The following is a 13083-nucleotide window of genomic DNA, read 5'->3' on the forward strand; positions in this document are numbered from 1 at the left end:
ATCCAATATTAACGTGTAAGTTATGTGTTTATATATATATATATATATATATATATATATATATATATAATTAATATAATCATAATGATAACTACCATCCGCTTTAATAATATATCCTATTAATTATTGCACAAGCTACGTCTTATATTAATCGTATCTCGTATAATATATTAATAATAAAATTTCAATCACACGATATCAATTATGATATAAATGCTTCGTAGCACAATAAACTAATTTACAGTCACTTTATTTCGTGTTTAATTTCACCCTTAATTTCACGCTTAATTTCACGCTTAATTGAAATTTTACAGATACGTGGATTACAGTAGAATGTGTTTTCTTCAAAATAATAATCGAGAACGTATACATTTAAGATAAAAAATTAAACGTATTTTAATTCGTAAAATTTTTCTTTATCATATTCATTCGTAAAACATGATATGATTTCATATACGTAATCTCATTTTTATTTATTGATGTTAATCTTTCCATAACATATTTTCCTATTGTTAGTGATATGAGAAATTAAAACGATATGAGACCTTTTATTGTCCGTAATATTTGTACGTTTAGTGCAAATATATGATTGATATTGTATTCTCTAATCTAACAAATACATAAATAGTATGAAGAAAAAATTCGATATAAATACATATATCATAATTAGAATTTCAGGGACATGAATCTTTTCTTGTTAAAAATGTTCATGCGTCGATATATAGATACCTTATTGTCGATAAAATTCTTATAGCCAATATCAATAATTATTTACATTATATCAATCAGGATAAACTCAATATAAATATATATGTATATACGTAAATTGCTATACCATTCAAGGCAACGGAATTATTGTCAAAGCAATCAACAGATTCTTATGGATCTCTTAACAAGTATATGTTAATAACTATACGTATGTATATATAGAATTATTGTTATTAATTTTTATTTAATCGTCCTTATATTATAGTTTAGCACCTTAGTAATAAAGCAAACATGAGCTATTTTAGAATACATTGTATGAAGGAAAACATAATCATAATAAATGTAAATTTCCTATTAATTATATAAATATATAAATATATATATATATATATATATATATATATTTCGTGTTATAACAAACTCTATTAATTTTGTTCTACTATCTGAAAAAGATTGCACGTGCATTGATTAACTAATTGTTTTACTCAATAGCTTATAGCATGTAGCTTTCTCTTTTGTTTTTTAATATAATAATTAAAAAAACATGCTAAAATAATTAAACTCAATGAGTTTTTTCTCTATCTTGATTAATAAAAAAAAAAAAAAAAAAAAAAATAGAAAAAGAAAAAAAAAGAAATCGTTGCTATATGTTTCTTTTTCGCTCTATATAATCTCAATTGGAACAGTCTTTATATTTTTAACATTTCTAATATTGAATATTGTATTAAAAATAACATGCAACATACGTAACGAAACTACGGTCAAAATTATTTTGACGTTAATGTCACGTTATGTTTATGTATTGTCGTCACATTTTCATCGATTATAATTCGATTGAATTTTGTTATTGTCATTATAAATCCCTCGAAACGAGGCATTTACATAATTTTGTATTGTCCTTAAGCCTTAAAATTACAACTGACGAATCACGTTAAAATAATGAATAAATTTTATCATAAGTACATAGAGCAGATTTATATGTATCATCACGATATGCCAGTTGTTTCCATTTTCATTTCTATCACTATTGATATACTTTCAACGCGATAAAGCTACCAATTCTGCCGATCAATTCTTTCTGCCATCCAGACTTAATATTAATGAAACTTTTTCTTATCTTTTATTATAAACGATAAGTTTATTATATCGTGTTTTTATTATAAACTCAGAGTAAGCACGTATCGCGATCATTGAAGAACGTAGATAATTCTAACCATCGTTTCAAAAGTAAACGACAGTAATTTGTACCTTTTGATTTTCCTCTCCTTATAATAAGAGAACATGTAAATTTTTTTATCTGATATACGAATAATAAAACTTACTTCACACATTTAACAAGATTAATATTTCCTTAATATAAGAACGTTAAATAGTATCGTTAAAACTTTATATAAAAATTTACTAGAAATAGTCGGGACAGGCAGAATAAAGAATCGGCTAAGTAGCGTTGTTTAAAATTTTACGAAAACAAAAAGAAAAAACGAAGAAATATAACTTGAGAGACGTCCCATTTCTGACTTATTGAATGGACGGCTCCTATTCTAATCTTAAATCTCACATTAATTGCAATTGCTAAACAATTAAAGTGCAATCGCTGATATTATTGATAAGATGTATTCTTATTGTCGATATGCCACAAATTTCCGGGGTTTACCTTTTTTAATATATTTAAATATATAATGGATTTTCTAAAAACGACAGATCAGTACATACTAATATGTTTATGTTTTTTCCCACTAGCATCTGTATTTTCGATTAATTTCGAACGTTCTTTTTTCGAAATACGATGCTTTTAAAAAATATAAAGCAACCTTAGTATATGACAGTATTGACGTTTGCTAGACGGAAACACATGAAAATATTATAGTATTTAACAAGTTTTTATCGATAATTTAGAATATAGAATACTGTATCATTAAGAGACATTGTCTGATACAAGCAATAATAAATATCGTATGAGAGAATAAAATATTTAAAAAAAAAACTTATAAATTGCATCGCATTTCGAGTATAATACGTTATTTTCCTAATATGTAAATAGAAAGTTACACGTCGAAGACAATGCTAAGCGTAATAGCAATATATTCGACGTACGAAAAATACAGTCGCGATATTTTTTCATGAAATTCAAATTTTCATTCATTTATCTGTATATGTTTACGAATACAGCAAAACGACGATTTGTATCCATTTTTAGCTTCTAATAATATTAGTACTGTATATTTCCTTACCTAATATCTAATATGTTTGTAAACTTCCAAAACTTTGAACAGATTTCAGTATTTCTCTTGACTAATATTGACACATGATGTTGTTTAAAATCACGAAAAACAGTAACAATATAATAATGTCCTCATAAATCCTCATCAATTTTCATATATCAGATAAATGTTATATCTCACGTAATTCATGAATTCATATTATTTTCAGATTAATTGACTCGATGAATCCTATAATTAAATATGATTAATAATGAAAATAAATCAATAAAGACTCTGATATCATTGAATCAATCAAACGTAAATACTAATTATGTCAATTATTTCTTTAAAAGAAACATCTGTTTCTCGAGTTAAAAAGCAATTAAACGAATATCAATATAGAATAAATAAGACCATTCCTAGGAGAGATCCTCGTCATCATCGCTAGGACCACCTGTTGGACAACATAGTCCTTCTGTACCATCGGTTCTTATGCAGAATAATAAAGTTTCAGCAGCAGTAACTTCATGGGGTACGATTCCATGAAATTCTTTCAAATCTGCTGCCGGGAACCAGGCTTTTTCATTGTCATCAATTATGAGAATACCAAAACATCTATAATATACAAGTCGAATAAAAAATCAATTAAATTTTAGAAGATAATTAATTGATATATATCGTAGATATTAAATATTACCTGCAAATGGCAACTGCAGGTATCCAAAGAACGGATGCAAGAATAAGAATACCAATAAGGATGAGAGCCCATATTGGCCATTCATGTTTTTCCGTTGTACCTAAACTTGATACCCATGCTGGATAACCACTCCCTTCCATAATAATTTCGACGAATGAAGCAATCAAGATACTTAACATCGCCAAAGGACTGAGATATTTCCAACAAATCAACCAATAAAGTCCAGGACGATTACCCGTCATTAACTCTATGTCATCGGCAAATCTAAGCGCAATGAATTATCCTTATTATCCTTATTATAATATAACAAATGATTTGTAATAACTTAATATAGGTACCTTTTTAATCCATACACATAAGATACTCCAATGCATTCGAAAAATGCGATGATCAATAAAGGAAAGTTTCCACTGAAATTGTCAAAAAGTACGAAGACATAGCTGCCAGCACCATGAGCGAAAGCCATTGAAATTATACAACACACCAAACAAATTGCACCTAATAAAGATTGAAAAATGTTAAATCGCTTCAAAATATTATTTCATTAATAATGAAATCTTGCGCTGATCGTACGTCATTTTTAACAATACAACGAACCTGTTAAGATTTCTTTTCGTAAATTGGGAAAAAGCTTCAAATCAACAATACTCGTAACGACGCCTTCTAGTGTACCAAATTGAGAATCGATACCCAAGGTAAATAACATTAAGAAAAATAAAATCGACCAAAATTGGGCACCAGGGAATTGATTAATGGCTTCTGTGAAGATAATAAATGCTAAACCAGTACCTGATGCTGACTGTATAAAGAAATATAACGTATAAATACGTGACAGGACAGAATATAATATTTGAAATAAATAAATATAATACTCACATTATCTAATTCCTTTTCTAGATCGCATACCGGCAATTTTGGCATAATTAAATTGTCCAAAGAACCATTTCCGGTAGTAACATTAAGTAACGTATTTGCATCGGGTATGACATCGGGTATTTTGTCTTCGGTACCGAAAATATTAATTAACAATGTATTTCGTTCTGTCAAACATTCTTCGTAAACCATAGTCGCTTTAAATCCTGTTATTATAATAGGAAAACGTACATTGTACAAATGTACATTTGTGAAACGTTTATCGATCATATAAACTTCATTTAATTATTACCTATAATCGAGAAAACAACAATTCCGGCAAACATAGATGTGAAGCAATTCGTAAAGCTAACCATGATCGCGTCACGATAACAATTATTATTTACTGGATTATAGGAAGAAAAGGCTATCAAACCTCCAAATGCCAAGCCAAGAGAAAAGAATATTTGAGTACCAGCTTCTAACCATACTACTGGATCTGTAAGTGTCCACCACTGACAAAAATGGATAAAAATTTCATTATTATTTTTTAACATGTCGATATTATCAAAAGTTATAGTATACTTTAATGTACCTTTGGTGTAAAAAGATGCCGTAATCCATCTGACATTCCCGGTAAAGTGACGCCTCGGAAGAAGAAAATAATTAACACGATATATGGAAACGTAGCAGTCACGTAAACGACCTGTTAAACACAACAAAAAGATAAGTAAAACAAGTTTATTTGATAATATATATAAATGAATTATGTATATATATATATACACATTGTATAAAGTGAATCAAAAGATTTTAATTGAATACCTTGCCTGACGATGCGATTCCCTTGATCATACACATATAAACCAAAATCCAAGCAATAACTAGAGCCAGTGCAATCTTCCAATTAAATACTTCCGGGGTATTAATATCTTTAGAGATCATCAGAGTCGTCCGATACCAAAAATATTGAGTTGGGCTGCTTTGCTATAGATTGACATATATTAAGATCTAATTTTCTCATTCCTATAAAAATTATACCCACAGACTTCATAGAAATCTGTGATTTCTTCGATAGATATGCGTGATACTTACCAAACATTCTAGTTCCGGTGCATAAGATCCATTTTGAAAATATCTATTCGGACATTCGGCCCATGGTAATTGTGATTGAAAACTCTTTAAAAAGAAATGATTTTGTTTGATTTAAAAACGCAAACAAAATGCGAAATAACATCGTGACTTACCTGAACAAAATAAAAGAGGCACCAAGCGATAATAGTATTGTAATAAAGGGCCACGTTGAAAGATACGACAGCACTGCTAACACCTATACCACCCATGTATGGCGAAACCTTTATAAAAAACTCGTATAAGTCAACTTATGTCAAATAGATAATATTACCAAATGAATAGAATTTCTTTTGACACCTGTTGACTGTTCGAGTAAACATTATAATATTGTATTTTTAAATCACCTGATTCCAAACACCGATGGCTCCTTTTCTTAATCTTTGGCCGATAGCCAATTCAAGGTAAAATATAGGAATACCCTCGATCGCCAGCATAACAAAATAGGGTATCAGAAATGCTCCTATAAATAAATAAACAGATTAAAATATTTATTATATTCATTGAATATATATATATATATATATATATATATATATATATATATATATATGATGTTAAATACTACCACGTTTCTCTAATAAATATTCATATAAAATATATGCCTCTCGATATGACCTAGATCATAGCTAATTGAAACACTTGTCCTCGTTGTATAAAATTTTCTTCGAGAAAAGAGATATAAATATAAATGTTCTATCTGTATATTTCCTATTAAAATCGATACAATATAATGATAATATGAAATTATTCGATGAACGTACCTCCACCATTTTTTTGTGCCAAATAAGGAAATCTCCATACATTTCCGAGGCCAACGGCATAACCGACAGTAGCCAAAAGAAACGTGAGTTTGCTATCCCAATTTTCACGTTCATCCTCGCCAGCTTCTGGTCGAAAAATTCCTTTACCTTCGTTACTCCCTAATTTACTATTTTCACCTTCGTTCATCGGTTTACTCTATAATTAATGGATCGAATAACGAATATGTATAATATAAAAGAATTAACATATACATGTTTAATATACATAAAATAATCGTTAAATACATATTTAAATGCGATAAAATATTCGTAAATTAGATAAAGGAAATTTATGTACCTTTTTATTTGGACTGGAATCATCAAAGGCTGCGTTCGTAGCTCCGTAATTGACACTGGTAATATTTTTACGATTGTCCACGACTAATCTACCTCTCATCTCTTTCATTTCCAATTTATCGACGCTCTTTTGTGGCTTTAAATCTCGGGAACTTTGACGACGGACTAAATGCGCCGTGTTTGCCATTTTTTTTTCTCTTCAGTCTTCTTTGATTTCTTTCGATATATCCTATTATTCCTTTAGAGTTATTGTTTATTATGAGGATCAATCGGATATTCCATGTATACCTATGTACTCCATCCTATCATGAACAAATTAATTAAAATATTTTGATTGATCAAAATAATGTATATGATTTTTTATTTAATTTTTGTGAAAAAAAAATGTATATAATATTATACTCTACTTTCTTTTTCTCTTATTTCTTTTTTATGCTAGAATTTTATTTCAATTTATAAAAATGCACAAATTCTTGCGAGAAATTATTAATGGACTAATCAAATTTAATAATTCTATTTGCTAAATTTTTTGGAAATAAAATTATAAAAATATTAATAATTATATCAATGCGTGAAATATACGAAGCTATTTTTTGAATTTTATTCTTGTCAAGCGACGCAAACATGAAAGATTAATAAGATATGCCCTAAAGCATTATATACATATGTATATATATGTATATATATGTATTATTACAAAGCGAAGAAAACACATATATCACATATATATATATATATATATATATATATATATATATATATATGTTACGTCTTACTAATGAAAATTACTGACAGGTTCTTTTGTGTAGATATTATCAAAGAAAAATTATCACTTTTTTCGTTAAAAATATACGAAATAATACTGTACGATTAAATTTTTGTTTTATTTAATTTTGAACTTTCTACATATATGTATATATATATATACAAGTATATATGTAGTATAAGTATGTATATATTATATATAATAAAGTATCACGATAAGGTGTAAAAATAAATCAAAGAATGGCAATAAAATTTATATTAACAGAAACATTTAGAAACATTATTTAATTTTAAACATACCATATGTTGACACTCGTATGGAGAAGAGCGAATTTTTTACTTAAAGGTTGAAATATATCAAATAAATGCTTATCAAATAATCAGAATATGGATCGTAGAACTATTGCTCTTTGCGCGAACATATGTTTATGTAACATTTTTGAAAAAAATAAAATTTTTGATAGACCGCTCGCAATTTCCGGGGCGCCAATCCTTTACAGGTGATAAAAGTTTTAGTATCGGTACACCACTGACGTCATTAACGTAAGAAGCAATCAGTAAATTGTTTCACATTTATATTTACTATGTTTCATTGATTTTAATCCTTTTTAACCGGTCTGTCTACGACTCTATAAATTTTTCATTCGATAAAATCATGCCTTTGTTCTATTGAAAAGTGTTCTCACTATAATACATTGCTTAAAAATATTTAACGATGCAACATACTCTCATGTTGCGAAAACAAATGATCAATGTAAAAAAAAAAATGGATCAATTGGTATTCCGACGAAAAGTATCGTCGCAAGCTCACCACTGACCTGTTAGGGTGAAACGAAGAAAAGCGCGAGGGTCTCCTTCCAGTACAAGGAGGAGTTGGCTACTGTGGCACCCTCTACCACGATGGTAACTTTTGAAATTACGATATACACCGGAATCAATAGCAGGCGCCGGCGCCCCGACGCTTCCGAAAGACATTTCGATCAAAAATATGTCTAATTCGTATCCGTAAGCTGATTGGTCGATCATTAGAGAACGTGACACCCTTTCATTGAGCTTATTGACAAAATCCTAAAAAAAAAACTAACGATTTTATGCAATTCTAAAGCAAAGGAAATTAATGTAATACTTTTGAGCGATCAATCTCTTTGTATGTAAACATGAAAATCTATTTATATTATTGTAAAAATTAAAATTAACATTTCTCTTAACAAATATATAAAACAATTTGTATTTTTATATAAAAATCGTAAATTATATTTTGTTAGGACGATCTATTTTGTAGAGGCTAATTTGAGAAATGCTTTGAATAACCATCGGATCTATGGCGCCATTTATAGTAATTTCGATTATTTCATAAAATCTTCTTAGAAAGGAATTAAAAAATAGATAGGAGACAAAGATGTGGTAGAAATTGTTTAATAGTATTTATTGAACCTTTTCCATTATTAAAAATTGAGTAAAAGCTAATATCCCTGAAATATATGTCATGAATTAATCTTATAATATAAATGTTAGATTATTAGATAAAATTATATTGAAAGTCTTACTATTTAATTTGATTCTTTTGTAACGATCTTCTACAAAAGAATCTGCAAAGTTATCAATTGATTCTTCATTTTTATAATTCATCGCTTTCATGCTTTTATTAATAGAAAGATATCTATAATTTGGGAATAAGAAATGATAACGTAACGATCTGCATAAAATAAAAATCCTTTTAAAAAAATGATTCTTCTTTTCACATATAAAATATTGTCTAAATATTTATGATTCTAAATTATAATAATAATCTGTTAAAAAAACATTATTTCAAAGGATACAACTCGTGATAATATTGAAAGCCTTCGATAGCCCATTCTAAAAGTAAATTTAATTTTGGTCTATAAGGTGTTCCATTTACAATATCTTTCATATCTTCGTCGTGTAACGAAACATTACTCCGAGATTTTTCCAAATTTGTTAGTCGATTTTTTAAATCCTGAAAAAAGAAAAGATATATATCATTTATCTTCCAACTATTTCACAAACAGCGTTCAATCGTCCGTCGATAAATTTTTAGGAGATATTTTTTGAATGATTACCTGAGTGGCGTCATTTAAACGCTGTAATATATCTTGTAAAAGGGAAATTTCGTTTTCTATTCCGATGAAAATTTTAAAAATAAGTTTTTCTCGCGCGTAATCGATCATACAGATTTCTTCGTTATCTACATCTTCACTGTAAAAAAAAAGCGACATCTTGAAAAATATTACTGAATTAACTCCACACTACAGAAACCGTAGTTTTCTACTACGGAAGTCCGGTTAAATATTTTTCTATATCTGATAATATGTAAACGACAGAAATATGAAGAAATATACCTGGAGACAAAATGTAATTGTTCGCATTGATTTTTTAAAGCTTGCAACGGTCTTTCCGCAGCTGTGAATAATTCCAACCATTTTTCGTCTAATTTCTTTAAATGCGTAAAATAATTTATAAGACTTTTATGCAATTCTTTCGTCATACTGTTTAGAGGTTAAGTCGACAACTTCGCTAATCGACCGATACTGATGGAACTGCAATTGAAATATATTGCATACGTGAGAGGATCCTTACGTGAAGCTTACTTTTATAATTAATATTTTTCTTTTTTTTAAATATATATATATACATATATATAAAACGAAAAGTATACGCAACTCACATTTTTATTAAAACGTTCGATTTACTCGTTATCGAGAGAATTTCAAACGAACAAGTTTATTCACTCCACATACATATCGATTGTTAGTTCGGTAATTATTGACTGTACCGTCTGTGATTGATACAAAAGCAGACTAAACGGTATATATGCCATTGTATTCTTAAAGGTCGATTCACACATTTCAGTTCAGTCTCCGTTATTTTTCCATTCCATCTCAGTTTTGTCACAATTCAATTTTAATAATTTATATTCACTATATGTAGATTCAATTTATGTAGATTTTACGTTGTGTACGTTGAAAACATAAAAGGTGAAAATGGACGAAGTGATAGAATATTTCCTTTATCTCCGGCCAAAGGTTACAAGTTAAAAAACATTAATTCACACATTTCAGTTCATTCAATGTTTCGTCTACGTTTCGCTCGGTTACGGTGGTCAATTACGGTAATAAAAATCGTAGTCAACGAAATTTTTTTTAAATAACTGAAGGAATTTTAATAAATTGCAATGTTTTGTCTGCTTGTTAGCAAAACATCGCTATTTTGTACCATTAATAACAATTTCACACACGTAAATACTTTTTTTCATTTGATAAAATATATTATTTCAGGTAACATTTTAATAAGATTTTGTTATGATCAAAATAATCGTAGCATTTTTTGGACACGTCAAAATTTTAAACACGTCGAAAAATAGAAAACATTTTCGTTATATGTGTGTGTTTTTTTTTTTTTTTTTTTTTTTTTTTATTATCGAAAAGGCAAAAACTCATAGTGAACACGTGAAAAAAATTTCTGCATAAAGAGAATGCTATAATTGATTCAATGTGTAGAAAATGATTTACAAGATTTAGAGAAGAAAATTTCGATTTCAAAGATGTATTTCACAAAATAGCCTGGTATTATAACTAACCGAAAGATAATTTTATTAAAATGACAACTGAAATATCAATTTAAACGAATGATAATAATTGCGCGTGTGATATTGATAACGGTATAAAATTGATATGTCTAAAAATGCTACTCTATAAACGTCAAGAGTATAAAAGATAGAAATAGTTGAAGCAATCAAAAATCTCTTGGATCTACAGATAATAGATATTATTAGAATTTCGTCAATCATTTAAAAAGAGAAACGTTATTAATGATGATCTCGGATTTTGCATCGATGTATTACGCATCGATGACTGAACTGAGATTGAACGGAAATGTGTGAACGGTACATTTAAATTACATGCAATAATGTCAAAATCACTCTGGCTGAACAATCGAAACGAAGACGAAACGAAGATCAAACTGGAATATGTGAATTGACTTTTAAAAAGAATTCCTTTTAACGATTCATAATAATTGTGATGACGGTGTGATTTTAATGGAAAAATATAATTTATTATAAGAATTAAATGAATAATGTCATTATGGCCAATTATATTTTGTGTTTGATACAGTAGAGTATCTTTTTCGAACAATGCAGTATTGAAGTGCATCGTGTATACTGTGAGTCATAATAGTTAAGACGTTACTAATGAACCAGCTAATGTACGAAAGCTCACAAATTACATCATTTTCAATTCCTAGAATTATTGTGATCCAACAAATTTAACATACATAACATTTTGATGTAATTTAGTTATTAATGAATTTCTTAAATCGATAGAATCGATGCACAATAAAAAGAATTATGATCATACTAAAGTATAAATACATTTCTGTGTTTCGAAACTTTTCACAAATAGTATCAAGATAATTTTATATGTTTTATCGATCAAGGAAGTAATTCTATTTCGTTCATTCGAAACAGAAAACGAACTATTGTTATGTAAAATATATATACAAAGATAAATTTTTGTATTTTATAAATTTTATTTATACATATTATTATAAATAATTTACCGATATAATTTATACACATCATTATAAATAATTTACCGACAATCAAACGAGAAGATAAAAAAAAAGAAAAAAAAAGATGCTAATACCATATTTCTATACATATGTGAAAATTTCTACATAAAGAAAAAAACTGATAAAAATAACGTTGCATAATGTAAGATAACAAATGTTGCTACAAATAATTTTTCACTATGTCTGTCTTTTCACGCTGTATAATATACATCGTTAATGTAACGTTATACTTGAAAATGCAAGGTATTTCACTTAAAATTTCGTAAATTTATTCGAAATAATATTATGCTTCTCAGTAACTGTCAAATAAATTTTTATTCTATTTTCACGTGCGATTTTGAGTAGTAATTTTGGATTCACTAAAACAATATGTCAAGGACAAATTCAGAAGAACGATGCGCACGATTCCTTCTCGAGAGCACTATTGATCTTTAACGTGCATAGGTATATGCGAGTCTATATTGTATTAGTTATATCGTCATTGTATAACGATAGGTATATATTATTTCTAATTCTTCGCATTCTGATAAAGGGACCATTATCCCCATATCCTGAAAAGATATCATCGAAAAAAACTTACAATTCCTATCTTCCTCCCTTACTATATATCATATTCTCATTCATATGAAAAAAAAAAAGAAAAAAAATATAAGGAAAGGGAAAAAAGTCTAAACTCTTATCTTAGTAATATAATCATTGAAAAAAGAAATAATCCCGCGTTATGTTCCTAATATACCATCAAAATCTTTATTCTTATTCTCGTTGAACATAAGCGTAAATTGGAAATCGTGTAAATTCACCCTTATTATTAGAAGAAAAATGGCGCATCCAAAGATCTCATTCGTATGTTTTCGTGTTCCAAAAGGATACCTACCGAAAACGAGCGAAAGCATTTCTCTTACACCGACATGCGCGCGCACACGATGCTTCGGGAAGATTCGTCGGGATTCGCTAGTAATCGGACGAGGAAACGTGCACGACGATTGGTCGTTCGCTTCACGATATTAAACGGGTGGCAAGGCACAGTACGTTGTAGACC

General features: G+C 28.3%; 2 protein-coding genes across 5 annotated transcripts; both read right to left on the bottom strand.

Annotated features, from left to right (window-relative positions):
- Window positions 1-1354: 1354 nt before the first annotated feature.
- LOC118445251 (sodium-dependent neutral amino acid transporter B(0)AT3) lies at window positions 1355-8327 on the bottom strand. 3 transcript variants are annotated; one of them, XM_085664676.1, is made up of 14 exons: window positions 8273-8327; window positions 6691-6991; window positions 6354-6549; window positions 5937-6052; window positions 5706-5813; window positions 5554-5637; window positions 5284-5445; window positions 5054-5164; window positions 4772-4973; window positions 4483-4607; window positions 4204-4405; window positions 3945-4104; window positions 3607-3870; window positions 1355-3524 (listed from the first exon to the last, which is right to left on the bottom strand). In XM_085664676.1, the coding sequence occupies exons 2-14, from the start codon at window positions 6874-6876 to the stop codon at window positions 3329-3331; spliced, it is 2112 nt and encodes a 703-aa protein (XP_085520802.1). In that variant the 5' UTR covers window positions 6877-6991; window positions 8273-8327; the 3' UTR covers window positions 1355-3328. The 3 variants fall into 3 exon arrangements, with proteins under 3 accessions (XP_085520802.1, XP_085520801.1, XP_035730315.1); XM_085664675.1 differs by having other exon boundaries at window positions 4483-4685; XM_035874422.2 differs by lacking the exon at window positions 8273-8327 and adding an exon at window positions 7755-7852 and having other exon boundaries at window positions 4483-4685.
- Window positions 8328-8862: 535 nt separating this feature from the next.
- LOC118445284 (uncharacterized) lies at window positions 8863-13070 on the bottom strand. Of its 2 annotated transcripts, none has more exons than XM_035874500.2 (6): window positions 12919-13070; window positions 9815-10012; window positions 9536-9671; window positions 9275-9432; window positions 9002-9114; window positions 8863-8926 (listed from the first exon to the last, which is right to left on the bottom strand). In XM_035874500.2, exons 2-6 carry the CDS (start codon window positions 9958-9960, stop codon window positions 8880-8882), a joined length of 600 nt encoding a protein of 199 aa, XP_035730393.1. In that variant the 5' UTR covers window positions 9961-10012; window positions 12919-13070; the 3' UTR covers window positions 8863-8879. The 2 variants fall into 2 exon arrangements, with proteins under 2 accessions (XP_035730393.1, XP_035730386.1); XM_035874493.2 differs by lacking the exon at window positions 12919-13070 and adding an exon at window positions 10141-10597.
- Window positions 13071-13083: the final 13 nt, after the last annotated feature.

Source organism: Vespa mandarinia, chromosome 2 (genome assembly GCF_050613455.1).
Source record: "Vespa mandarinia isolate Hongniang chromosome 2, ASM5061345v1, whole genome shotgun sequence".
In the NCBI taxonomy this organism is placed as follows: Eukaryota; Metazoa; Arthropoda; class Insecta; order Hymenoptera; family Vespidae; genus Vespa; species Vespa mandarinia.